General features: G+C 38.3%; 1 protein-coding gene across 1 annotated transcript; it reads left to right on the top strand.

Moving 5' to 3' along the window:
- Positions 1-356: 356 nt before the first annotated feature.
- On the top strand, positions 357-22,218 carry LOC106913065 (uncharacterized). Its single transcript, XM_088007140.1, has 12 exons — positions 357-645; positions 4,526-4,587; positions 5,798-6,013; positions 7,212-7,328; positions 11,448-11,504; positions 11,864-11,965; positions 12,769-12,780; positions 14,789-14,794; positions 16,419-16,505; positions 19,475-19,547; positions 19,775-19,870; positions 20,621-22,218. Exons 1-12 carry the CDS (start codon positions 510-512, stop codon positions 20,791-20,793), a joined length of 1,137 nt encoding a protein of 378 aa, XP_087863266.1. The 5' UTR covers positions 357-509; the 3' UTR covers positions 20,794-22,218.
- The last annotated feature ends 5,036 nt before the right edge of the window (positions 22,219-27,254 follow it).

The raw sequence follows: 27,254 nt of genomic DNA, 5'->3' as shown, positions 1-27,254 counted from the left end.
CTTCTGTAAGATTTAAATTTCTTTTGTAGACAAACAGAGGATTGTATTTTATCTGATGTAAACTATGATCAATAACATCAACAGAAACAAAGGCTTGAAATAATCTGCGTAAAGAATGAAGCTATGCTTTTTAATAATTCAACCATAATTTTACCAGGAAGTCCTTTTGGATAAAATCTCTTTTTGAGGGAAACCAACTGAACAGCATACAAACAAATAAGAAATGTTTGAATGAATGTATACGTGTGAGTTTCAGTTTTTGAAATCAATAATTGACATAAATTGATTTGTTGATTACATTTACATGTGGGGGATTCTTAAACGCCCATAAAGGGGGTGTACTTAAAGGGTTAAACAGAAGGAGGCGCAGCAGCGGTCAGCTCTTCTGGGTGGAGTGAACTTTAGACATGTAGTAGAGCTAATTAGCCCAACAGAGAACGTTATGGGAGAGTAGCAAAGGCTCTAAAAGACAAAGAATATCCGCGGGAAAAGGAACAAGAGGCTGTGAGATGATGGGTGATGTGACTGAGGAGTCGCTGTTAAATTATTTCTTCTCTGCCGGTGGGAACTCCGGCAGAGTGAAAAATGCAGATATGCTGAAGACGTTTAAGCCCTTCATCGGCCACAGTGACCCGCAGTTACGCGGTAAGTAGACTGAATATGACATTACTAAGCTGAGACCACCGGGGTGATTACACGGCGTGATGCGGTCGCGCGGCTTGTCGGCGGAGGATGAAAGAATCGTCCGCCCGCGTGCGTCTGTCTGTCTGCTCAGGTTCAGTTTATATCTGGAACCATTTTTGATAGACTATCACATTTATCTGTAATAGGCAGCCTTGTTACGATCTTTGCGTTGTTTCTGTCTGTAAAACCAACATCTGGTTAGCATTAAAAAGCACCCATTCACTCCCCCAACTCCTTTCAGCAGGAATTGTGTCATTTCCTTCCACGAGCTCGTTGGTTACAACATTGAGGACCCATCCATCAGCAAAATGCAGTGTCACATGAACCCCCTCCCTCCCCCCAAGTCCCTCCCAGGAGCAGCTCTGAGATCATTACAAACAGTACTGATAAAATCTCTGTTTTTGTCCACACACATATCTTGGAATTATGCAAGATCGCCCTGAATCATTGCTAGCACTGCAGTTCTTCTCATTTTTGGACTCAAATGACTAATGGGCATTGAGTAACTCTTTGAACTGTTTCCCCACAAACAGAAACAGTTTAAGTAATAGCATAATTTTCCCAGCTAAAAAAAGGAGTTTCCAGGCTCTGGTATGACTGTGTTAGTTGTGGGAGCCAATGTAATGGCCATACTGACAAAAGACAGGGGAAGTATATTCACATTGCTTGAGCTTTTCCCCATATTGTCACAGGTATATCAGTAAAGCTCAATGTGCTTTGTTGGGATTTTATCTGATGGAGTAGCATAAAGTTACACTTCATTGGGAAGTATGAGGACAGGATGCACAGCTGTTTTACATATCAAGAGGCTGAAATGTTGGAATGATCATACCAGTAAGACCTATTGAACATAATGAACAACAAGATAATGATCAAAACCAAAACAACCAAAGATTGTGACATGTCCACTAAGGTACAAGTTTGTACATGTGACATAAAACTGAAACAAGTATTTATAATAACTGTATAAAAAGGCATGTTAGCTTTTTTTCTCTAATTGTGTCAAGACACTTAAGAAAATACTGAAGATGCTTGTTTGGAAGGAGTACAAAATAATAAAAACTGTCCAAAAGTAGAAGAGAACAAGCAAAAATCCTTCCAGCTGCACAGCATCCAAAGACAGAAGGAGTGACTATCCAAACATTTAAAGCCTCAACCAAAAAGAAAAATTATCTAAAGTCTGCAGAAATACCAAATCAGAATTAATGTCATAGAGCTACTCCAACATGCTGTCACTATGAGTTGCTAAGTCCTAGAAAGTAATTCCAGTCAAATTTAAGAAAATCAGTCCACCAGCTACAGAATGACTTCAAAAGAGGAAAAAATGAGGAACCAAAGTGTTGTCATGCCCAAAGTCCAGACGTCAAACTGTGTGAAATTCTGTAGTGTGACCATAAAGAAAAAGTACTAAAAGAAATGCCTGCAAACCTTCAGTGAACTGAAGAGACAGAGGAGAGAGAGTCAAAATTCCTCTGCAACGTGAGACTCGTAAGTTTACACAGAGCACAACTGCTGAAGGTTATGGCTGCTAAAGATGATTCTGTAATGATTTAATATGTTTTATTTCACTCTGACAGGTTAAACCTAGAATTGAAGGATTCTTTTCTTTGTCCAAGAGTGAATTGGATAAAACAGATGGTCCAGGATGTAGTACTTGATCAACCAAAACCAGACACATGGCGCTTAGCTCCGATTCTGCAGTTCCTTTACTTTCCACACAGGCTGAAATGAAGACATGCTGTGTTTTAACCCCTTTAAATGATTATCTAAAGTGACCTTGTGTCGGCAGCATGTACAGTCCAGATGCCGTGTCAGCAGTGCAGTTGTTGACAGAGGTTTTGAGCGCTGCCATCTGACATGGCTGTCCAATTAGAAAAAGTGCTTCCCACACATTTTAAGTCTGTCGTAGCATGTGGCTGCAGCATTTCATGTTGTAATTGTAATGATAGTGTTTTAATCATAATTAAGTCCATGCATGACTGGATATAGACCCTTTAATGTGGGCGCTTTTTCATCAGCTTGCTAAAACTGGGGCATGGTTTGGAAAATATGTGAAGGAGGGGTTTGTTGGATTGTTTGTGGAGACCTTTGGCTAATAAATAACTAGTTTGTGTACTGTGTTACTGCGCTGGGCAGGAGGTTCTTTTGTTGGGACAGATGTAAACAGCTGCTTCCTCTGGATTTCCTGTTATGCGAGCTGCCCAACTGTCTCGTTGAATTTCCTTTTCTTGATGTGAAGCATCAACATCAAGAAAAGGAAATGCTTCACATGTCCCAAGATGGAAGCCCAGGTTTACCACAGGCATGTAGGGAATACCTATGTTTGCAAAGTGTTCTTAGTCACACATCCTGCATAAGTCAGACATATCTGCTCTGAGAGGTAAACAAAAAGCTTTGACTGATGGCCTCTATTCCAGAGTACAGATAAGTTGAGGCTTTAGAAATGACTCAGGTTTTTGCCACTGGGCTGCACACAGACTGGACCATTGTTTATGTTGAGCGGGAAGATACTTCCACTCTGTTTAGATTAAGGGTTGTGAACCCACACGGGCAGATGATATACAGTTTCTTTGCAAACTTTGTTTTGGAAAAAAGGTGACACCATGTTTTCTCTGACACTCTTGCATGAAAACATGTGCAACCAATTGCCTTCAGAAGTCACCTAATCAGAATATTAGTAATAAACATGTGTGTAATATATTTCTTAATCATTATAATTACAGCTGGATGTTTTTTAGAGAACCTTATGGAACAAGCAGCACTATGAAGACCAAAGGAACACACCCAGGGTATCTGCAGGTTTCAGCAAGTCGAATTGAAGACTTCTTAAGACCTTTTTAATGCCACCTTGACTGAAGTTTAAGACAAAAAAAACTACAAATATAGGGGATGGTTGTGTAGTCCTTCTACAGTACACTACATTTGGCTTTCTACAGCATTAACCCCATAGTGCCAAGTTTAAATGTTTCTTTGCACAAATGCTCCTAGCCTAATACGGGTTGGCAACAAAAGTGAGCCAGTTTCAAAAACAAACGTCATTCAGCCAACTGCCAATAGATTTATCCATAAATTTACCCTCTTGCAGGATAAACATATGGATAAATGTATCCATAAAAATGTGTCCATACATTTTTATGGATACAAATTTATCCAAGAGTTTGATGAGCAGCCAATTAGCTTCAGCTTCAAGTCACAGAATGCAACGAAGACGTCTGAGTGCAACTTAAACTTTTGCCCAGCAGAAATGTCCCAAAAAACATATGCAATTAAATAGTCCTGCCATGGCAAAATTTACGATCTGTGATAAACGTCTTTAAGGCCAACTTACTTTAAAAAAAATAACTCAACACTTTTTAAAGCCTTACATTTTAAATACATGAATTTAAGATTCCGTATTATCCCAAAGCATGGCCCCATTATGCTTTGGGATATGAAAGCCAATCTGATATGAGAGGCAGTTGAACAAATCCCACACTTTGAAAAGACCTGGTTTAGTCTGGTTTAATGCATTTAGTATCTTAGTGTAACAATGGCCCAGTCAAAGACCAAATGCTATCAAAAACAACTGTGTGCCACACTTTTTCAATTTTTTAATTGTGAAAGTTTTAAAACCACATATTTTCTTTCTATGTCATAATTAAGCACATAATTATTTCTATGTCATAATTAAGTTTTGTGGGGTTTAAAAAAAAAAACCCACAAAAAAAATAACTTGCATTGCAGTTTGTGACAAAATGTAAAAATAGTAAATGGGAATACTTTCTCATGAAACTGTGTGTGCGGTATGGTTCAACCATCAGTGCAGGTTCAAACTTTTTGACCTCTCATATTTTCTCTGCAGCTAAATACAGAGAGGAATTCAAGCTCATCATCGACCGAATCGCTGTGGTGAAGTCAGAGAATGTAAGTGAATATTTTTACCTTTTGTGGAAAAAAAAACTGTTTAGGAAAAAATTCCCCATTAGATTTGGGAGGAATGCTGACTCAGAACTGGCATATGTTACAACCGAGGAGTTAGAGGATTTAGTTTTAGGATCAGTTGTGCCCTCAGTGTTTCATTTTTTATGCTTAGAAATACTACTTTTTAGGTAATGTGTTCCCATAATGATGATTTTATTTGCTGGTCTATGAGACTAACAAGGATTTGTTATTATATGTATGTTTTTACTTTTATTTGTTTTATTCTATTGATTTTGATTCTTATTTATTACTAGTTTTATTTTTTCTCTGGAATTGTATAAATAGTACCATTCTCATATCTCTTTGTGAATAACGGAGCCTTAGATACACATAAATCTATAACCATAGGTTTGTTTCATACCTGGCGATATCTAACTAGTTTCATTTTAATTTAAACAGATGGTTTAAACATTTACATTTCCAATAGACAACATACAAAAAGCTAATAAATAAAACAGCAAGTGGCACAATTTACTTGTTCAGGTCAACGTTTAGGTGCAAGTGGTTGGTTAAACTAGTCATAAATGTCCAGAAGACATAAAGCAGAATTTCTAAATATCAGAAATGTGTCATATTAGGCCATAACTTTGTTTTCTCTTCAGGTGTCATCATTTACGTTGTTGACATCACCAGGAAAAGGGACTAAACGCTTTTCACAGAAGCTAGTAGGGTGTTTAGCATGTTTAGTGTTTAGTACTGCAAGTAAATATTTTCCCAATATTTTTCAGCCTTACAGTTGAGACTGATTTTGTTTACAGAAATCACAAACCTCACAAGGAGCAGGATTGAAGAAAAAAATGAGGAAAATGTGGTTAAATTAAAACAGATATTGTTATTGCAACTTAACAAATTTACAGTATCATGCAGTTTGTTCCAAATGAACCTTTAGTTGTCTGAATCCTTTATTTTTTAAAGCTGATGTTGGGTCACTGCAGTGCCAAATGGAAATGTCTGACTGTTGTGCTGATTTGTTTATACATGAAGCATATTTTCTTCAATTTGAACAAAATTTTCAAATATTACAATTTGCTTTTGCTGTGTAATTTTCAGTCAGTCACAATTCATTGTGTCTTTGCTACAACAGACAGAGCCTCTAGCAGTCAAGGCTTTTCATCATCCTTTTTAAAGGCTTGTTGCACTGTTTAACCTTCAGGGAGAGAAATATCTCGTCCTAAAGAAGAAGTACAGAAACTTGCTGCAGGAGCGAGACACCAGACATCATGAGACAGACGGAAACGCTCAGAGAAATCAGAGCCTGGCCAGAGTCACAGCCGCTGCGCAGTGGGAGGCGACGGACATCCTGACATCATCTCCTTCCAAGAAAGAAGAACAGGATGAGCCAATGTCATGTGGAGACCCTGATGAAGAGGTGAGTTGTAGGTTATTGTTTAAATTAAAATGTTCAAAAATAAAATGAATGAGGTGTTCCTACGATGCAGGAACAATACTGGGTTCTGAAATGTGCTTTAAATGTGCCATTGGTGCAGCTCTGCATGTGTCTTCTTTATGCATTTATTGTGAACAAAGCCCACATTGTTGGTGCGTTCAGTCTTTCCTTTCCAGCCTGTCAGCCTAATGAATGAATGTTTGCATTGACAACCACTGACAGAGAAAAATGAAAAGCTAGTTTGCTGTGGTGAACCCAACTTAGCCTCCCAAAGAAGAGATAGGGTCAAAGATTGTAGGCCTTAACATAAAGACCAGATTTGTTCAGCAAGGTTTCAGTCACAGTTGTTCCCTGAAAGTATTTTGCATATTATTTCTGGAGTACCAACAAACTGCCATCATAAATTTGGAAGATCAAACCACCAGCGTGCTGCCGGTAAAGTGTCTTCACACATGATGGTTCAAAACCAGAACTAAAGCAAACATCTGCTGGCCACACCCAGTTTCACATTAAAGAAAGAGCAGATGAAAATGATGACGTTGATCCAACTCAGTGAACACTGTCGTCACACAGCGGAACGGAGCCAACCACGCTTTTAAACTGCATGAATGTCATCAATTGTAGGCATTTAGACATGCATTTCTTTGGATGAAATCAGTAAATTATAAAAAAAAAATAATGCATTAGAGCTTCTCTCTAATGCTTCCCACAAAGGTTCAGCATTCTGCACACAAGCTCAAATACATAAATATGTTCCCACTGATATTTGGTTGAAATTGGGGGTTGGAGACCAGTGGAGTAGGAGTGTATTGTTCCTTTGGTGGTCTTTGTTTTTTTTTTCCTTCCTCTTTCTGTAAGTGAAGAAGCAGACATATAGGGTGTTTTCTTTAACTCTCTTTAGCCTTCTTTCTCTCATCTATTCTTATCTTTTTTTTTCCCTTTTAACTTTTGCCCCACCTCTCTTCTTTCTCCTTTTCCCTTTATGTTTCTTTTCCATATTCATTGTATTAGAAATAAACCCAAAACATTTTCTAATAATTAGTTTTTCCTCCAGTTGAGTATTATAGCTAAAGCCGTAATGCTAAAAGTTGCCTCTGGTTGTGGTGCAGATTCTGCTGCTTTGTATCTTGCATTGGGCCATTGTTTACTCTGAATGTTCTGTGTTCTAATGTGGGTACAGCAGGCTGGAACAGACAGTGTTCATCGCTCTTCACACCCACCTTCTGCTGCCCACATCAACGATCCCTCAGCACTAAATAATGGGGAGGATGAGCTGGACAGAGATTCAACATCAAAGGTAAAAAGTAAATAGTGCTCTAACCCTCCAGACGCCAAAAACACCCACAAAAGTCGACTTCTACATGCTTATTCGCTCTGTGAAAAACATGCCGATGTGTGGTTAAAATCTGGCCTGTTTTAGCTTAGCAAAAGCTTTTGATCCCAACACTATTGTGCATTTTAGGATCAGACAGTAATGGGGGAACATGATACACCAGGGCATAAAAATAGGATTGGTATTGCTTTAAGTGCAGTCATTAAAGTATCCAGAAAGCGCTATCAATCTGTCTGAGCCTGGTGAAGTTTCCCATCCTGGGTTCAAAAAGCCCCAGGCTTCACTCCTGGTGATGTCTTTCTGTCAGTTCTTTTAAGTTCAAGCTTTACAGTTTTATCCCTAACGGAAACCCCAAATAGATCCTCTGGTGGCTGAGTAGGCACAAGCAGAATTCATCGGGTATGGTTCTCTTCAGAGAAACGAGCTCGTACCAGACTGAGAGTCCAGCTTTACCTCCATGTACAATACAAGCACACTTTCAGATTATGTTTCTAACTGACATAATGCAGCTAGCTGTAACTATGAACCTCACTATTAAGTTACTTTGACCACAAATCTTTTGCGCTTTCACACTATAAGGAACAAAAGGGGTATGGCCTACAACATGGAGCCCTCATCTGCGCAAAATGTGTGGGATTTCTCCTACAGGAGAAATGTAGTGCTTTGTATACATGTATTACAGCACATGCCTGTAATACCCTATAAAGTTCAGAGTGATTATGGCTTCATGACTACTTGCCAAGGTGGATCGGGATATTGGTGGCTAACTTCAACCCCATTCTGGGTCGGGACCTTTTAGTTGATCATAATTTTAATAAAAACTCAGAACAAATAATCTGAAAAGAACATTACATAATTTCTTGGAAGTATTATGAGCTGACATCATCTTTCTCAAATTTCTGGACTGCAGTGCACATGTCCAAACAGCTAACAGCTAGACTGCTTTGATGTTGGTGGAACCAAGGATACAGTGACTTTAAAAATTACTTGTCCATTTGGATGGTTTACCCTTCTTCTCAAATTAATCATGATTAGCAAAATGTGGCTTTTTTGGCAAATAAAATGATAAAAAAAAATCAATCAAATAATTAAATAAAAAGATTTAACATAAAATATTAACCCCCATTAAATTGAATAACCTAATTCATCAGAGGTCCAGACAATTGGTGCTAGTAGTTTCACAATGAGTGAAAGGCAGAAAATACAATGGATAGCAATTTATAGGAAATGCTGGAGGACAATTTGTTTCTATTTGCACAGCTTCTCAGCTTCAGAGAAGCAAGACAATGACTTGATGCATCCAGCTAAAGCTACCCAGAATGGTTTGAAGAGAACAGGATGAATAGTTTAGAGTGGCCCAGTCAAAGCACAGACATCATTTTGATAGATAATTTGTGGCTGGACTTGAATGTCCAGAAGTGCAAGCCTGAGCTTGCAACTAAAGTTGCATCTGCTACTAATATTTATGCAATAACTTACTTGATGTTGCATATTTGTATGTAATTGTATTATTTTATAGAAATCAATTTTTACTTTGACATTCAAAGATTCTCTAAAAACAATATTTTGTTGATTGATTTGTAAAAGCAATAAATAGGGTAGTACATCTTAGAGGAGTGATTCCATTTTATAGTGCTTCTATTATTAACTTAACTTCACTAGTCAAAAATGTAATCCATTGGTAGCTTCTGGCATCAATCTAAACATATTAGAGGCAAGAAAACCCTTCACAAGAAAACCCTTCACAAGAAAACCCTTCACAAGAAAACCCTTCACAAGAAAACCCTTCACAAGAAAACCCTTCACAGCACTGAGTGATTCCTTGTTTTACCCACCAGGTGGTGCCAAGTAAATTACCCAGATCATTATACTCCAGAATGTTGTAGAAAGTGAAGAGACTAAGTGTGGATAAAAACTGAATATAAATGAAGCTGCCTGTTGTTATGCTAAGCAGCAGCGTTGGTGGAGTGTGTTAGAATGATAATAGCCATTTGTGCTCATTACTGCAAAGAGAATTGACCCACAGAAAAATAGCATGTGGCTCTCATGACCTTCACAGTGGAAACGTTAAACATGCTGGACTTTGTTAATATAACTCTTAAACTGTTTATCAAGAGTATGACTCACCACTGTAGGACCTGCTGTCCTCAGGCTTCAGCTCTGCTTAGACTGAGGTCACTTATATTATATAAGCTATATACATCAGTAGGAATACAACACGATGCAAATTTACTAATTAAAATATATCATTAGATGTTTTAAATGGAGTTAGAGATTTCTGTGGTCATGCACTATTTATATAAAATGATTTGTTTTACAAACACTGGTAACATCTTAAATGTGTAATTACAAAACATGCATAACTTACATCACAGCAATTGTCAACCCACTTAAACTGTCATGCATTTTTTTTATTTTAAACGTCTTAAACTTAATTGAAAAAATACCAATTATTTATTGTGTAAAATTTTTTTATATTTTGAAGTGAGAATATTATGCAAAATCAACTTTTTTGAGCTTTATATCTTGTTATAATGTCTCTCTCTTGTCAAGAACATACCTGGACTGTTGCCACCTTCACCCCGCCCCACACACACACACACACCACACTCTGTTCCTTTAAGCCAGGGGTGTCCAAAGTCGGTCCTTTGGACACCCCTGCATGCTTTAGTTCTCTCCCTGGTGATAGTAACAACCTTTTCAGCTTGTCAATGTTCCTCTTAGGCCTCTAATGAGCCATCCTTTGATCCAGGTGTGTTAAACCAGGGAGAGAACTAAAACATGCAGGATGCCGGCCCTCCAGGACCGACTTTGGGCACCTCTGCTTCAAGCTAGCGGCAGCAGCAATTAGCAAACGCTTGGTGGAAGCGCGAGTCTAATTAGCTTATCATAGAAACTACTTCTCAGTCTAGTGCTCCTAAGAAAAGTTGTAAACAGCATAATGGAGAAGCATTGCGCTGAAGGGGGAATGTTGAAAAAGAGGTCAAATTGCAACGTCAAATTTCCTTTTAAGTCACATTTTATATACGTAGCATTTCCATAAGGTTAAATAGTAACTTGATTATGTTAAGAAATGGCACTATGTGCCAGAAAATGCATAATGCTCCCCGTTTTAATAAGTTAAAGTTTTTTATGAACACAATTGGTGTCAAGAAATCACCTAAATATTTTACACTGAGCCTTGAAAAAGTATGATGGATTATTTCACTTTTGACAACCGACATCAAATAGGAGCAGAAGCTATTCTTAATAGCTGATGACAAAATTTCTCGCTTTAGGCCAGAAGCTGTTGCGGTTTTAATAAAATGGGAAAATGCTGAGAGAACATTTGAGCCCTCTCTCTCTTTCCATCCTTTCATGACTACCAATGTTATTTTGTTTCTTCTGCCTGTTATTACTGGTTTCTACCAGAAGGGATGAAAAAAAGTACTTGTCAGACTGGAAAAGGCTGGATAAATACCGAGCCTCCACTTTTCGTGTTCAGAATGCTGACATGTGGCAGTTGGGGTGGCAGACATTAAAGGACTCACTGTTTTACCGTCATGCGTCTGTGTGATCTGAGAACAATTTGCGAGTTCCTCAAAAGAGTCGGGAAGAGAAAGAGAAAATTCCTATTTCTCATAAATCAGCTTAATGACAGTTTTATAAACGGCTGGCGTTTTCTCTTGAGCTCTAAATGGATGAAAAAACCTTTTTGCCTTCTTTTTTCTTAATTATTAATCGGGTTGTTATTTATTACCGCCTACGTGTGAAAGCTTCACCTCTGTCTCGCTCTCTCATTACCTCCCTATCTGTCTGACACCCCTCTGGTCGCATCACATCAACTGGAAAACATCACAGCAGTGTGACCAGTGTGTGGAAGTGAGTGCGCGTGTGTGTGTGTGTGTGCGTGTGTGTGTGTGTGTGTGTGTGTGTGTGTGTGTGCGTGTGTGTGTGTGTGTGTGTGTGTGTGTGTGTGTGTGTGTGCGTGCGTGCGTGCGTGCGTGCGTGCGTGTGTGTGTGTGTCTGGTCCAGGACAGTTGAGCTGTGTCAGAGATCAGCTTTTTTGTCACAGATGAGTAATGCTCTGGTTTGTGTTTTCAGTCGGAGTCGGAGCATGATGAGGAGTCCACAGGCAGCATGGGCTCTGCTTCTGTCGCCGTAAGTCCCTGTAATGCTTTTTCCAACATTCTTCCCTTTGCTTAATATTTACCAAGGAGGTAAAACATATTAACAGTACAGTTCACAAAGTCAAAGTTGCTCTACTTTTGTCTACATTCAGAACATTCAGAATGACCTTTTTAAGGTTTGCCTCTTGCAAATAAAGTCCACCTTGCCAGTGGTGTTGGTCCCCGTTAAACAAATATGAGGAGTAAAAGTTTTGAACTCAGCGGCGCGTGATCGTGGGTGTCTCCCACTATGTGTCAGTTGGCTCTGCCGCTTGTAGGAAATGGATTAGAGGTTTGTGGTCTCAGCATTGTCAAAAAGAGTCCCCAACAGGATGTGTGTTTCTGTTCCAGCTGGATCCTACAGAGAAAGAGTGGATCTACCACGCTGCCAGCGCTCGAGTGCCTGACCTGTCGCAGCTGCTCATGCAGGAACCCTCACTGGCAAATAAAAAGGTAGCACCTCCTTATGGCCTGGCTTCGAAAGAGCAGCTGCAATAAATCAAAGAAATAAAACTAGAATTCTTTGTTTTGGAAGTATAAGTGTAGCAAATAGGGTGGCAAGGTAACAAATTTTGTGATACACAACAAGCTGCAGTGATTGGTCTGACAAGAAGGATGTACAGAAAACATTGAGGTGACAGGCCAGATTTGCAGAAAAGTTACAATGACTGGTGAAAATTGCAAGTTTGTGCAAAATTTGTGACTGATAAGTGAATTTGCATTAACAGGAGGGACTGATTAGTGCATTTTAATCACATACCAGCCTAACTGTGGCTCAGAAACGGTTGTTGTGTAGATACAGGGCATTCTATTCAACATTCAGTTTGGAATTTCTATTTTCTGACATTCTTACTTATGTGAACCTTTTCTGACTGAAAGTGTAACACATCTACTTTACCTTGTAGATTTACATGTATAGATTTGCGTTGTTCTGAAGTTTCAGTACGTAAAGGTTTAATATGTGGTTTTTCTGGTTTTCAAGTGATTTAATGAATGAAGTAACTAAGTTCAGTTTATTGAGTGTTTTTAGGTCATTGGTTATTAAAGTAGGCACAAAATGTCCCAATAAACTGGCAGGTGACTCTTTTTCCTGCCTGAACAAATTGGGTATGAAACAGATAAAACTGCACATGTGAGAAATACAGATGGAATGAATTGATCATACACATCTCTTTAAAAAATGAAATTAGTAAATATGTACAATTTGATTCATTCATGGTTGTTGTTTTTTTGTTTGTTTTGTTTCTTGAAACCAGGACTTCACCTCTGTGAGTATATTGAGGGATTTTTAGCCTGCTGCAGAGTTATTATCACCTCTGTTCTGGATTCTTGTTTAACCGGAAGCTTTTCACTCCCTCATTCCGACGCATAATGGCTGCTGATTGTGACCATAACCACTGCTCTCAGGGGGTAAGTTCCATCCATAATTTAAAAAAAAGGCCTCATCTGTTCAAGTTCACTTTCTACTGTCTTTAACACTTTTCCCCAGTCTCAAACCTGCTCTTTACTTATCCACCGCCAACAGTCTTTCTCCTCAGAGCATCCAGATCACGCATTTCAAAGGTCTACTATCAAAAGGATTATGAAAGATAGCTTTTTAGCTCCTGTGGCCCCCTGACAACCTAAATCCCTTTATTTGTCTCCCAGTGCGCTTAAGAGATTTGAGCTCATGTTTGTTGTCCCTCCCCTCGTGTCACAGTTCTCACACCGTCCTGTGGCCATGGCAGACCACCTTCTAAGAGTCGCCCTAAGCCTCTGCCATCTCCACCATGGACAAGATAGCTCGGCTGCCATTGAAGTGTTGGGAGCTGGGGAGGCGGCGGGGTGCAGATTAAGGAGAGTCTTAATGCCTCACAAAGACTTTGCCCATTTAAAGATAATCTGAAAGTAATAGAGCAGGCTGGGATTAATTGTAGAACAATGCTGCATGTGTCCCTGGGAAGGTGCTAAGTCCCCCTCAGGGCTCTTTGATGTTTCAGCCCTCAACCTGACACTGCTCAGCAGAGGTGGAGATAACACAGGCAGATACCGAAAATCAAAACCAAAACTCTCCTGAACAGAACCTACAAACTAAGAAACAGACCTGATGCTGTCACTGCTGCCTTTTATAGGAAGGAGTAACAAAATTGTCAAATAGAAAGAGCAGAATATATTGTTTTTATTTTACTTTTTGTCATGCATTTATATTCAGCTCACCTGAGTCAATACTTATAGATCCACCTTTCATTACAATCTCACAGCTATAAATCTACTGGGGACTTTACTAACTCTGTGGGAATAAGAAGTTTGATTTTTGATCAAACTTCTTTGTAAAATCTCTAAAGCTCAGTCAGATCTATGACAGTGTTATTGGAGCCATATTGTAGTGTTATTGTAGATATAGAAAAAAATGGAGTAAATTTCCACCAAAAAAACTGAAATTTTGTATTTCATCTCAGAAATATTCTAGGAAAAAAACCAGGCAATATCTGAGCTCCAAAAGTTTTATAATTTACTCAGAATAACTCAGAAATTTTATAGAAAAAACTTGGTTATTTCTGAGATTCAAAAGTTAAAAATATGCTCAGAAATTTTGAGATTAATCATAAATTTTGTAGAAAAAAAATGCCGATCTACTTACCGATTCCAATTTTGATAATTACCAATTTTATTTATTTATTTTTTTTGTGAAAATATGAGTCCTGAAGTGATTCAGCTCTTTTGGGACAGCAAAAAGTGACAGTGACTGATTGGCTGCATTTCCATTTGCCATAATTGGAATTGTGAAAATAAATTTGCTTAATGGAAACATGTCAGTTTTGAAAATGTCACTTTTTTTTTGACAAAAACGTTTTTGATCTGGGATGAAGTTGTCATCTGTATTAAAATGAGTGTATTTTGCAAACTCCATTTTTCTCATCACACGAGTCATATGATCAACAACCGAATACGGTTTTTTAATTGTGAAGAATTTTTTATCCCGTTTGATTCAAATTTACAATTGTGCACTTTTTTGTGTTGTTCTATAAATACTTTGAAGTTTGGAGTTATTTTGTAGTAAAATGTGAAAAACCTGAATGAGCATTAATATGTTTTTGGCACATTTAAGGCTTTAAGGTGGACCAACTTATCTGATCTGAATTTAGTTCTCATCAAAGTTTCACCATATTTTTCTCTTCCTCCATGTGACGCATGCCTCCGTTCCTGCTGTGACGGACTTCCTCCCGCAAACAGTTTGTAAGTACATCACTTCCCCATCAATCCTCTCCATCTTTCCTCCACATCCAGACCAGACAGGTCTTTGTGCTTCTGTCACTATGAGTCCTCTTTGGCCACCACTTTCTTCGCTGGGAGACTCAGTGCTGTCCCCTGAGTGATCCGACAGCTGGGTGGGAGTGGGAGTGGGGGGAACAGGAACAGAAACGAGGGAACAAGCATCCTGTTTTGGGCCTCGTACATCATTCCTGCTCACCGGGAAGCCCAGCCAGCCGCCTGTAAAGCAGCACTTTGGACGATCTGTCTTCTGATGTGACACTGAAGATCAGGAGATACTCCAACCACACTGCGTCTGTCACAATCTGAGCTTCAGATGGAGCCAAGCGAAAAACTAATGTTTCTGTCATTGGCTGCTGGATGAGCCTGTTGTACATGATTGCGATCAGAGGTTGTAAAGAGAAAAAGACTCTTTCAGACAGCAATAAAAGAATCACTATTTGGCTTGTGTTTGCCACACAGGAATGTAAAATAAGAAAAACATCTGTCGCCTCAGTTTTTATCCCATTAAGCTGCACACAGTGCCTATAAAAAGTTCTCACCCTGCTGGATGTTTTACCATTTTGATTGCTTTTACAAATGAATCAAGAGGGTGAATAGTTTTTACATGCATGGGATCATACAATATATTTTACAGTCTATAACAATGAACAGTTGTACAGTTTTATCATTGGATTATGAAAACAAGCAAATTATAATTGTCCTGAAGATTCGTACCTCAGCTTCTATGGCAGAATGTTGTTTTCTCTAATCTAAAAATTGTAATCTTAGGTTAAAGAGACAAAGACTCAATTTCAAGGCATTAAATTAAAAACACTCAAATTTCTTTTATAGCAACTGAACATAGTTACTTGATTGTGCTATAAAACGGCTCCATGTGTCTGGAAAATACCTGACACTGCCCCTTTAAATAAGTTACTGCTTTCATCTTGTTTGGCGAATAAACTGTGGAGCTGTTCCTCAGCAGCACATGCTCAGTTAGTAACAACCAGAGGTCAAAGCTTTTCCATCCACCACTGTTAATATGCAATTGTGAAATGGCTGCTGTTTGATTTGCTGTGTGAAGGGTCAGATGGCAGAAGGGATGGATGTGGTTACCGAGCTGACATTTGCACCTACACAGATTTCACCTGTTGATAGCCCATAATTACACATCTCTGAGTGTGTAGGAGACACAGGGGATCACAGCTGCGGTCCGGCAGGTGGACACGGTGGAACTCGTGTTTTCACTCTGCCTTATTGGTTCATGTGTGTTTTTATTTTCACATCCGAGCGACATTGCGTGCCGGTGTGTCTGTTGTGCGAACAGAGGCTCGGGTTTCCGTCCTCGACGTGTGCTGACAGTAGCGCTGTGATGTCTGGGTAGGTCTCCCCTCCCCGGGGTCACACTAACATCATCAATCTTTCCGTGTGGTGACAGGCGGCCAGGCCCTCCAACTGTGGGCACAGTGCTGTGTTGTTTTGTAATTAGGCTGCGTTAGATGGCAGGAAACCTTCCCCTTTTCTTACCGCTCCTCCATGCATGGACCCCTCTCTACATACACCTGGACTTCTGACCTCTGACAGCCAATAAGAGGCATGGCAGCTTGTAAAAATGATACAACAGTTGTTTTATGTGTAACACCTTTTTTTTTTTTATCCCTATTGCAAACAGACCGCTCTGCACTGGGCCGCCAAACACGGCAACGAGAACATGGCTGTTCTAATGGCTGACGCTGGAGCAGATGTCAACACTAAATCTGTAAGTAACATTTTTAAAGAGAGGTTTTAGGTGGATCTCTTTAAACTTAATGCAAATCTTTTAGAGTAAATGGCTTTGTTTGAAACAAAGATTTACAGACTCTTAATAAGTCATGTGCTACATAATACATCACAAATTTCTGTCTTTTATTGCAATTGTATGTGGTAGAACAATGCAAAGTATTACATAATCACGAAGTGGAAGAAAAATTATCCATGAAATAAATTTCTGAAAAATGTGGCATACATTGATTCACAGCCTCTATCCTTCAGCAGTGTTCGGCACTGCTGTCTAAAAAGCTACTTGCGCTAACCCTAGCACAAGTAGGGTTAGCGCTAGGGTTAGGGTTAGGGTTGATAATTAAAGCACTAATTATCAACATTAGTTCTGCTAACGCTAAATTGTTATACAAACAAGCTATTTAGTGGAAGCTAATGCTAAAGCACTAAATTTGATTGTGTTGTATCGTCATCCAAAGGATCAAATTTGTTATTACACACATATCAGCCTGGTTGTGCTTCATGAAGTGTTTATTTGGAACAAACCTTTCACTCATAGTTTCAGTTTAGTAGTTGTTGAGTCTTGCTAACTCTGGTACTGTTTTGCTTAACTGCCAAAGTTTATAAAACATAAAGAAAAAAATTTGTTCTTTAGATTTTTTTTTGAAAAAAATAATTAGAGGAAGCTAAATGTGCTAAACATTTTCAAAGTTAGCAAAAACACTAAAGCGATAAACAAAAAAATATGCTTCGCTCTTAGCTCATTTGTGGATTAGCAAAACTGTGGCCTCCACTGCCAGTAAGTAAATTTGTTAGACTCTAACTCTAAGGTAATAGTCAATAGTTAATCATGTACTATAGTCCGCTTCCTGTTTTTGGAGAGCTCTCCGCTTGCATTCAACCGCACCAGAGGTCACCAGATGTAGGTTTTTGGGCTGACCAGAGTTCACTTTTTTGATCCGCATTAGGGTTAGATTGCACATTCACACCTCCCAAAATGAACCAGGCTTTCAAGACAAACAAACTGATTAAAGTGGACTAAACAGGACTGGTGTGAACGCACCGTAAAAAGACTTTCTGATTCTGCAATTGCAGCAAAATGTAGTTATAAAATGAAAAATTCCAATGGACGCCATATTTTTCAAATATTCTAATAGCAATTTATCATGTTCCTTTTGTAACACAACCATTTTGCATTTTGCATGGATCACATAAAACACAATTAATTACACGGTGGTTGTATCGTAGAGATATATATATAAAGTTAGTGTTATGTTTACTTTTGCAAGGCACTGAATTCACTGTATTAGGGTGATATTTCCTGACAGCACAACAGCCTTCTGGCTCCAAACATGCCCTTAGTCACACAACCACAATAGATTCCTTGGTAAACATGCTTGATCTCCTTAAACAGTGGAACAATATAGCGAGTGTTCTGCTGAGGTCAGACTGTACAACATTAATTCCTGCTTCCCACCTCAAATAAGAAAGTCAAGTCCAGGCTAAACTGTTTCTCTACCTTCTGCTCCTCTCAGCTGTTTTCTTTTACGCTTGGTCTGATTGGTCCTGCTCACTCTAAGGTTATAGTTAATATTTTATCACCTAGAAACAGGCAAAGATAAGTGAAAGTCACTAAAAGTGTCAATAGAACTTTTTCTCATCAAGGCAAGGCATAAGCTAAACTTGTAAACATGTATGAATAAAATCCATAATTTAATTTAAACTGGTAGTAAACTAGAGTTAGTGGAAGATTTCAGCATAACAAAAACAACATTTTCCTTGATAGTTTTATAGTTTATTGAAAGAACAAAAAGCTACAATAGGGTGACTTAATTATTAAACATAAAAAGTTTTTATTATAGTTTTGACTAGATGCGTTTTCTTGCAGCTACATATCCAATACCAGAAAACTAGATGTCCAAATCTGAGCTAATTAAAACCAAAGTAAAGTAAAAGAAAGGAGATATGCTGTATTACATCAAAATTAACAGGATGGTAAAAGATGTATATTTCCCAGTTGTAGTCAGACTCATAAAGCCATAAATTCCTGGAAGATCACACAGTATTAAATAACCTAAGCTTAGATGAGATTTCTCTTTCATTTTTCTGCTTTTTTTCAACCTCACATTGTAATTTCTCCAAGAAAAATGTAAAATTGGTAAAATTAAGCTCCAGTTTTACCTTTTCCCTGTAGAAATATGGATTTAAAGCAATTAATACACAGACCTTTATGTTTAAAACCTGACCATAGCTCATTCTGCTATTGCAGATTAATATCTAATCATAGATTAATATCTACGATTTTTAAATATTCACTTCATCCTGTTTATGCCTGTCATCTAAAATGTGCACACACAGTTTGTTTATTTTTGTGCACCGATCTAATTGCGGCGCTCTTCTCTCTTGCAGCATGTGAGTAACCAGCCTTTCATCTGGCGGTGACGGGGATGTGCAGTACAGTAGGCCATTTGACTTGAAAGGTTGCTGCGTTGCCCCCCCCATATACCCCCTCCCCTCTGTGATGTAATGCTCCTTAAAAATCTCTGTGAAGATCCAGCTGTGCAAATGGATTACAGCAGAGAGCGGTTGGGCCGCAGGAGGACGCCGCTAATAAATCATGTCATGTCATGTTAATTGTCTCCCAAAACAGAGCGCCTGTTTGCCAGCATGCAAGTCCACGGCTGTGCAATTTTCAGCGAATTACTGAGCAATTATGTTTTTATCATTATCTGGTGTTTCCATAACCTTTCCTAATTTGTATCTTTTTTTTTTCCATGATGTTTTCATTGGATGCATTTGGACATGGGAAACTCAAGGGGGTAGGTACTAAAACCTTCCATTACTTCAGCAGAATTGCTCTCTAAAGCTAAAGCTTTAACCAACTTTTTGTATGCAACTGCTATATTTAGAGGTTCTACATGTTCAAAGCTTCCTTATGAACATTTTGGAGTTTTTTTTCTTCCCCTGCAGGGATACACACCTCTGCACATTGCAGCGTTGCATGGCCATCGTCACATTCTTGATCTACTCGTTGGAACTTATGGTAAACGTTTAACCACACTTTAAATTGTGCATTTTTTACATTTCACTACAATGTCAGTGCTGCCTTACTAGCTGCTCAGCATCGGGTTCCAGGAAGTGTTGTTTACCTTCAGATCTCAGATTGTCGCGATAAGCCATTGGTGTAAGGTGTCAGTAAAGTAGATTATCTGCGGCCTGTCTTTCCTGACCGCTCTCTGTGTTTTGGGGATTTATTTCTCATGTTATCAGGGGCAAAAGAAAACGTCCGAGACTACAGCGGCCGACTTCCCGGCCATTATCTGAACATCAAAGACCCTGAAGGTCCCCAGGACGACTGCGACCTGCGTGAGTGTTTCGTTACTTTTTCCTGCTGAACTGTTTGAATTAAAAACGGCTTTGAGTTTTAAGACTTATAGAGATCATCTCAGGTTTTTCTTAATACTTATTTCTAAAATGTAGGAGATTTTTTTTTTGTTGTATTTTTTTCTTTGCCAGCTCACAGTGTGAGAGGGGAATCACTATCTTATAAGTCCTCATGTAAGGAAATATTATTAAAAGGAATTGGAATTTTAATAAAAGTGTGACAGAATTTTTTTTAGATTTTGAAACCATGGCATTTTCTGTCTTGATACCAGAAATTGGTCCCTGTCTACATGGTGGTATTATTTGAAATTATGTTATTTAAGATCATTTCTGTAGATTACATTTAAAAATATGTTGATTGCAAAATAAAATCAACTGTTTTAACTCTGATTTCTCAGTGTTGGGAAACTTGCTTGAATTCACTGGATTATTTGTAACCCGACATTTAAATTATTTCTTATAAATAGTTTATTTAATTAAGAAGTCAACAAATGATCTTGAACTTCACCTGAAACAACAATATATTTGGGATTGTTTAAGAAAATTTACAAAATAACCTCCAACTCTCTGAGCAGAAGAATTAATCTCTTGATTGAGTTCAGAAAGTAAAACCAGTAGAGACCATTATGAAGCATTTCAATAACGTCACATGCAGAATCCTGATGGATTTTAGTTTCGTTTTGATACTGCAGATCTCCATCAACTACGATCTCTCGCTTTTCTTGGTTGCAGAATTTCAAGTCGCTCAGGCCAGGGAGAGGAACAAGAACAGGAAGTTGGTGTCGTTGTTTCACTCCAAGAAGAAATGGGGCTCAGCGGAGGAGCTGGCTCCGATAGAGGAGGAGAGGACGGCGACGCATCAGCTCGCCCTTCCTCCTTTCAGGCCCAGAAAGTTCTCCCGCTGAGGAAAAACACACATTTAACTGTCCTTATTCACACACACACACACACACACGGACCAAGCAGTACTGCATATAATATGAGCAGACGCATAACCTGGAAACAGCTAATAACACAACTAGAAGGTAATATGAAACATAGATGCTGCAACGTTAAGTACAAATTTGAAAGTGCTGCTTTATTCGTATGTACATTATGCTATTCGCTGAAATATTTTGAATTTGCAAGGTTTTAATGAATGTTACTAAATATTACTTATGATGTAAAGTGTTACAGGGTCACATCAGTTCAGGCTGCAGGATTCTCAGAGCTTAACATTTTCATTTAGTGTAATTTGGGAGAGGTTGGAGGTGAGTGGAAAAACAATTAGTTACTGATCATGTTCTGGAATTTAGTTTTCTCTGCAGACACCAAGTAAGACTGTCAGTGTTTTAGTTTCTTAGCGTGTCCTGAGTTCAAAATCTGATCAGGAGAACATTTTCAATATATATTTTATTTTAGATCAAATTTGCAGGGAATTAGTGATTGCAGAATTAATGATGAGAAAATGAACCCAGAATTCTGTTTAAAAAAATTATATTAAATAAGTTTATTGCTATTTGAAACACTCATTCAAATTTTTGTTCCTAAAAAATATATGAACATTTTGCAAAAGACAGTATCCACTTTCATAACCTAAAAAAAATAAACCTTTGATTTGTGACATGTCAAAAATGCTGCTGTCACAAGGATTAAACCTGCTTCACTTTTTATTAAGGACAAAAATGTATTATTGTTAAAAGATTTGGAGCACCGTTACAACCTAGAAGTGCTATAAGGAAAACTTCTTCACCAATTTAACACAAAAAGGCAAAGTGGAAAAAATTCAGTCCAACCTTACTTTAATACTTAACCTTTTTTAAACTTTATTCTAAATATATTTTTAAAATGTAGCCTTTTATTACAGTGTAATAAAAACATCCCACAAGAACAATCCTAACAAATCTGGCCTCAGGTACAATGAGGAAGCTAACTGCCCTGCTATGAGTCATTACTATAATTACAATTTTGGGGAAACTTTTCTGATCTTTCCAAATTGTTGCAAAGAAACATGTAGCTCAGAGTTTTCAAAGACAAGATTATTGAAAGTGTTGCATTTCAGTCATTAATTTGCATGTTTAGCATTTTATGGCATTGTTGTTCTCTGTTACTTGGAATAAAATTCATAAAAATGTATTTCCATGTTCTGTACAATAAAGTTCTTGTCAACATTTGTAAAACAAAACAAAACAGCACTGTTCTAATTTTCATTATTTTAATTTATTTTAAAACTGAAACAAAATTTTTTGCAGTTTGCCTTATTAATTTGTGTAATCTGAACATTGTATACTTTTTTCACCATATTTATATCATAAAAAATATTTTTGAATTAAAATTTCTTTTATATAAAACTGATTTCTAGTGTTTCTTGACAGTTTATTTTAAATACCTCATGGACAAATACCATCTGAAGTTGCTGCGGATTCCAGCAACTTCAGATGGTATTATTACATTTTCCCCTCGTTTCTACCCAATAACCTGAGATTCCGAGCAGCTTTGATCTCATTTTAACTACCTGACTTTGTGGGCTTCAGATGGAGTAAATATGGCCCCTCCGACCTTCCATACAGCTTTGGACTCCTAATTCCTGATTAGCTGAAAAAGGGGCAGCACTTGCTTTTGGATCTTAGATATCAGACGACACAGAGGGGAACAGAGGCAAGTGTTTTTGTGCTTCATTTTTGAAGCGGGGATGTTGGAGGGATAAGAGGGGAGTTTCTGTAATAGATACTTATCTCACTGCCCTCAAGCCCCTCAAACAAAGTCCCCCTCTGAAGAGATTATAACCCAGGGAGGGCACATTAACTTTAATCCCATGCTTTGAGGCCTTGCACCCCCACACCAGGCCTCTGCCCCACTTATTTTAACCCTTCTGTTGTTGTGTTGGAGAATGGGGGGGGGTGGCACCTTGTTTCTAGTGCATGTATGTGCAAGTTCTGTGGCTACACATGAGGGTTGGTGTGTGTGTGTGTGTTTGTATGCGAGGCGGGAGGCCAGAGGGACTGTTTCAGTAGCACACTGACTAATGAAAAGCATTGAGGGGTGCATACTGCTGTGTAACTGATTCCCCTCTCTGAGGAGATTAGGCGCTACATTGTTGGTTCGGTTGCTCATTTCCATGAGAGCGCAGCCTCCCACCAGCGCCTGCTCAGCTTTGTTATTTTGAGTTGGGACAGCACTGGGCCCAATGTCCCGGGCTTCCTTGTTGCTATTGTTTTACAAATGGCCAAAATGTAGATGTCACGTCACAGATGCTCAATAACCTCATTAGCTACTCTCTGTGAGGCTTTAGACGGAAAATGATGGATGGATGAACTTCACTTTGTTCACGGGATTCAGGTATGGTAACATGAATCTGATAATGTTCTGTGAACTTACACAATACACTTTGGGTTGTGTAGTTTTAAAGCGCACAATTTCTACTCAGAAGTCAGAATGTCAAAGTTTCAAAATGAACTGGAAGTCGTATTAAAGTTGGAGTTAACTTGGAGTCCTGGAGCAATCCTTACTGGTGGTGAAACTATTAATCATGATGAATCATAATTGTCAACTAATTAAAAAAAAATACGGAAAAAACAGTATATTCAGTGTAGTAGTTAAGCCAAACTGTACAAAACATAAATACATTTTGCATTCAAGATAAAAAAAAAAGTTACACCCAGAATTCATGAAGTGGTATAGAGTTAACTTCACATGGTTCATATTTTGTATAAGAAAATTAATTAATTGGTTGGTCCAAAAAATAACTAACAGATCAGCTCTACACTGCACTGATGTTAAATAAAGCAGAAAGAGCTCCAGATGCATCATTCGCTAGAAATAGTCAATCATACTGTTTTTATTTAGAAAAGGAATGTCTTAAGATGGTTTAATTGTGTCATCCAGGACATGTTCCTCTGAGCTGTCAGCATGCCATGACAGTCTTCAGTCAGAGGGCTCTTCAGATTTGTTGCAAGACTGACTGCTACCAGAGATTCTTGCCCTGATAAATAAAATAGCTTTGAATTAATTTACATCTGATGAGGAATCAGACCGGACATATTTGCAACAAAAACCTACAACTGCTTGAAGAAGCAGGGAGCTAACAAGCTGATCTGTAGTGACAAACACACCAGGGGGATCCGCACTGACCGGGGCTACAGGAATCAAGCTGTGGAGCCCTGTGTAGGGGCCCCACCAGGCGGGGCCCCACACTAAAGGTAGCAGCGCCAGCTGTCACAGCGGCCCTTCCAGTCCAAACCAACGCTGGCTGTCACTCACCCAGCGGAGGGCCGTCAATCAGCCTGCACACAGGAGGGAGCTGGGAGGCGGGCCGCTGGCCGGCCTTAAACAAAGACATACTTACATCTCAGTACCTCCACTATTTTCAAAGAATGATAGAGTGGGCCTGATAAGAGTAATGACAAAGGATAAAGAGTGGAAGGGGGCCTGAAATGAGGGGGGTCAGATAGTGAAGAGGTGGGAGAGCTTGATAACATTCACACTTTGCTTACATCTCCCATTTGTGTCGGTAACCCCAGGAAAATCCTATTAGGCAGGAACAAGGGAGCTGCATGGAGAGCAGCATGTAATTACAGATAACTGAGTCAGATGCTTCTCAGTGAAGAAATTCTCCCCAAATGTACACATTTTCTTCCACTTTTTTATGATTTAACACAACACAGTTTGGTTATTAGTTCTACATATGTTATATAAGTTATAGATCAATCACACGGGCAATAATAATTTCCCTGTGTTTATTTCTGTTTTTTTATGATAGCTAATCTTGAAAAAACATTTGGTTTTATAGAAAATAACAAAATTGCTGAAGACCAAATAGAAAAGAGTTTTAAAAATACAGAAATTTCCGTCTGCTCAAAAATAATCTACATATACTTTACAGCATATGAACTCAGTATTTGGTTTTGGACCCTGTTGCAAAAATCACTGCATCAATGCAGTATAGCGCCTTCAGCTTGGATTCCTAGTTGCCTCTAGTGTCTCTAGTGTTTATACTTTTGAAGCGTTGTCAAAAGTTATTCCTGTTGTTACACTAAACTTTCTATTAAATATCTTGGATACAGCACTCTATAAACATCCAGCGTTTTTATATTACCACCCTGTCTGTTGGACAATCATCAAGTCATCTTTGACACTGAATTATCAAAATTGCACTCATTGCAATAAATCAATAAAATACAACAGCTCTACGTTTGAATTGAATTATGTCAGATCAGAGCTGCTTAACCCCGTCCCATCCTGTAGATAAGATGCACGAGGTCTTGTCATGTTGCTTTGATTTAGCATCAAGTCCCACAAAAATAAACTAACAAGCAAAATGTGTCAAAGACCGTGTGGATTCACTGCCAGCTTTTGTTGTCTCATTCACACCCATCTATGAGCTATTCTAATTGCATGTTTAGTTCCTTTTGTCAGCCTGCAGGTAGGGGATGGCCTTCAACTGAGCTCACACCTACAGCTATTGTCTTTATCTGTTTGCCAGATTGCTCACACTGTCATCCTGCATTTTATCCAAAAGCACAGCTCTTTGTTTGGTCGATCAGAACATGGAATCTGCAGAGGATTTGCAGATAAAGAAAGACTCGGAAAGCGCAGTTTCAACACAGAGCGCCGGCTTACAGGTTCCCAGAGATAAAGCTAATTTCATCCTCTTTGCTATCTCGTAGGATCTCTTCAGGCACTGAAGGCAGTCGTCTTCCATTTGGCCACTTTTTCCTCTCCTGTAAACGACCAACATCCCAACAGCAAACAGGTCAGTCGAAACCTGTCCGAGCAGGACCAACACCTGCATTGTAGCAGAGCTGGCAAAAGAGGAAGAGAATGAAAGAAGTTCTACAAGAAGGACAAAAGCTGCAGCCCTGAGCTGTTTGGATTGGCAGATGAAGATTAGCAATGCCATAAGCCTTCTTTCTCTTTGCTCTCTGGTCAAACCCATTGTTGCTCTTGTACAAATTTGCTTTGGGCTATGTGGACCCCACCCTAATAAATTCCTCCCCTCCCTTCACCTTTACCACTTTTTTTCCTGTTGCTGCCACAGCAGCTCTTCCTCCTTGCGTCACGGCCTTACCTTCCTGTTTGGTCTGTGAGACGTCAGAGAAACGAAAAACAAATTTGAGAATCTGAAACTACAATCCAGAAAAACAATATGAACGGGTCATCACGAGGAGCTTGATCAAAATCCATTTTTTCCATTTTACTAAAACTTTTGCATGAAAAATCTGTGAAATCTTTTAGCTGAGTCGGTTTTAGCTGAGTCAGCTATATCCCTTCTTCACTTTTTCTTCATGAATATAAATTAACTTCATTTCTGAGGCTCTTATTTAGCACTAATATCTAGACATAAAAAAAATCCTAAATGATGTCCAAACAGATTTAAACACAGAACAATTTTGTTCAGATTAAAGTTTAAGACACTTTATACAGAACTTGTCCTTCAATGAAGTATAGTGTTTAAAAAAGCACACCTAATAAAGCAGTTAATTAGTATTGGACATATTTACATAAATGCATGCACTCAATATTTTGTGAAAATGCTTTTTTTCTGTCATACAAAATCAAGTTTAATGATATTCTGGAAAAAAAGATTGTTTTTTTGAGCTGCTTCAATCTCTTTCAAATTACTATGCAAACTTCCTTTACTTTCTTAATAAAACCAACATGTGTATCATTTGTATTTGCTTTTCACAGCAGAAGCTTTTTCAAGGACCCTAATAATTAAATAAACAATAAAAAACTGATTTAATTGATATCCACTTTCAGACAATCCAATGTAGTCAGATATAACTGAATACAATCTAATTCAGTCATATTTTTATACAACCTTTACCAGTTAATCAGGAAATCAGCAGACAGAATCCAGCCTTTAAGGCAATCGGAAGAACTTTCAGTGCCAAAACACAACAAATTAACTTGAAATCAAGACATTGCAGTTATTTCTCAGGTGACTTTTTAGGATATGAAGTTAAAAGGTGGCTCCTTGCCTCTGAAATGTTGCACCATCAAAGCACAGTAAGCAATCACAGCTTCTTTGGAATGTGACAGTTATTTTGCAGACATGAAACAGGAAACATCAAGGGTTTCTGACTTCAGAAACCAACTGCACTTTAAATAGACACACACTGTGCATTAAAGTTCTCAAAGTTTAGGAACTCAGCAGACAGAAATCCTCTTAAAGACAACAAAAAAGAAAATCATTTATTTACTTAATTTAAAGCCTGCTCCTGATGAGTAAAACCAAAATATTAAGGTGATAATAAATAGATAATTGTAACTATTTTCTATTTGAACCATTTATGTTATCAAATTGGAATCTCTATTAATTTTCAATCAGAATAAAAAAACATATTTATGAATATAAAACTGTTAGTTTTTAAGCTAACTGACTGAG

The sequence above is a fragment of the Poecilia mexicana genome, unplaced genomic scaffold (assembly GCF_051168715.1).
Source record: "Poecilia mexicana isolate PSO_F unplaced genomic scaffold, ASM5116871v1 scaffold_7, whole genome shotgun sequence".
NCBI classification, from domain to species: domain Eukaryota; kingdom Metazoa; phylum Chordata; class Actinopteri; order Cyprinodontiformes; family Poeciliidae; genus Poecilia; species Poecilia mexicana.
This window is presented reverse-complemented; position numbering and strand designations above follow the sequence as displayed.

What these genes read in the sequence shown, in the direction of transcription:
- LOC106913065 (XM_088007140.1), top strand. Translation starts at nt 510, where the DNA reads ATGATGGGTGATGTGACTGAGGAGTCGCTGTTAAATTATTTCTTCTCT. An exon ending in ACAGAGATTCAACATCAAAG is followed by an intron (nt 7,329 to 11,447) that starts GTAAAAAGTAAA and finishes TTGTGTTTTCAG; the next exon opens with TCGGAGTCGGAGCATGATGA. An exon ending in TGGGCTCTGCTTCTGTCGCC is followed by an intron (nt 11,505 to 11,863) that starts GTAAGTCCCTGT and finishes TTTCTGTTCCAG; the next exon opens with CTGGATCCTACAGAGAAAGA.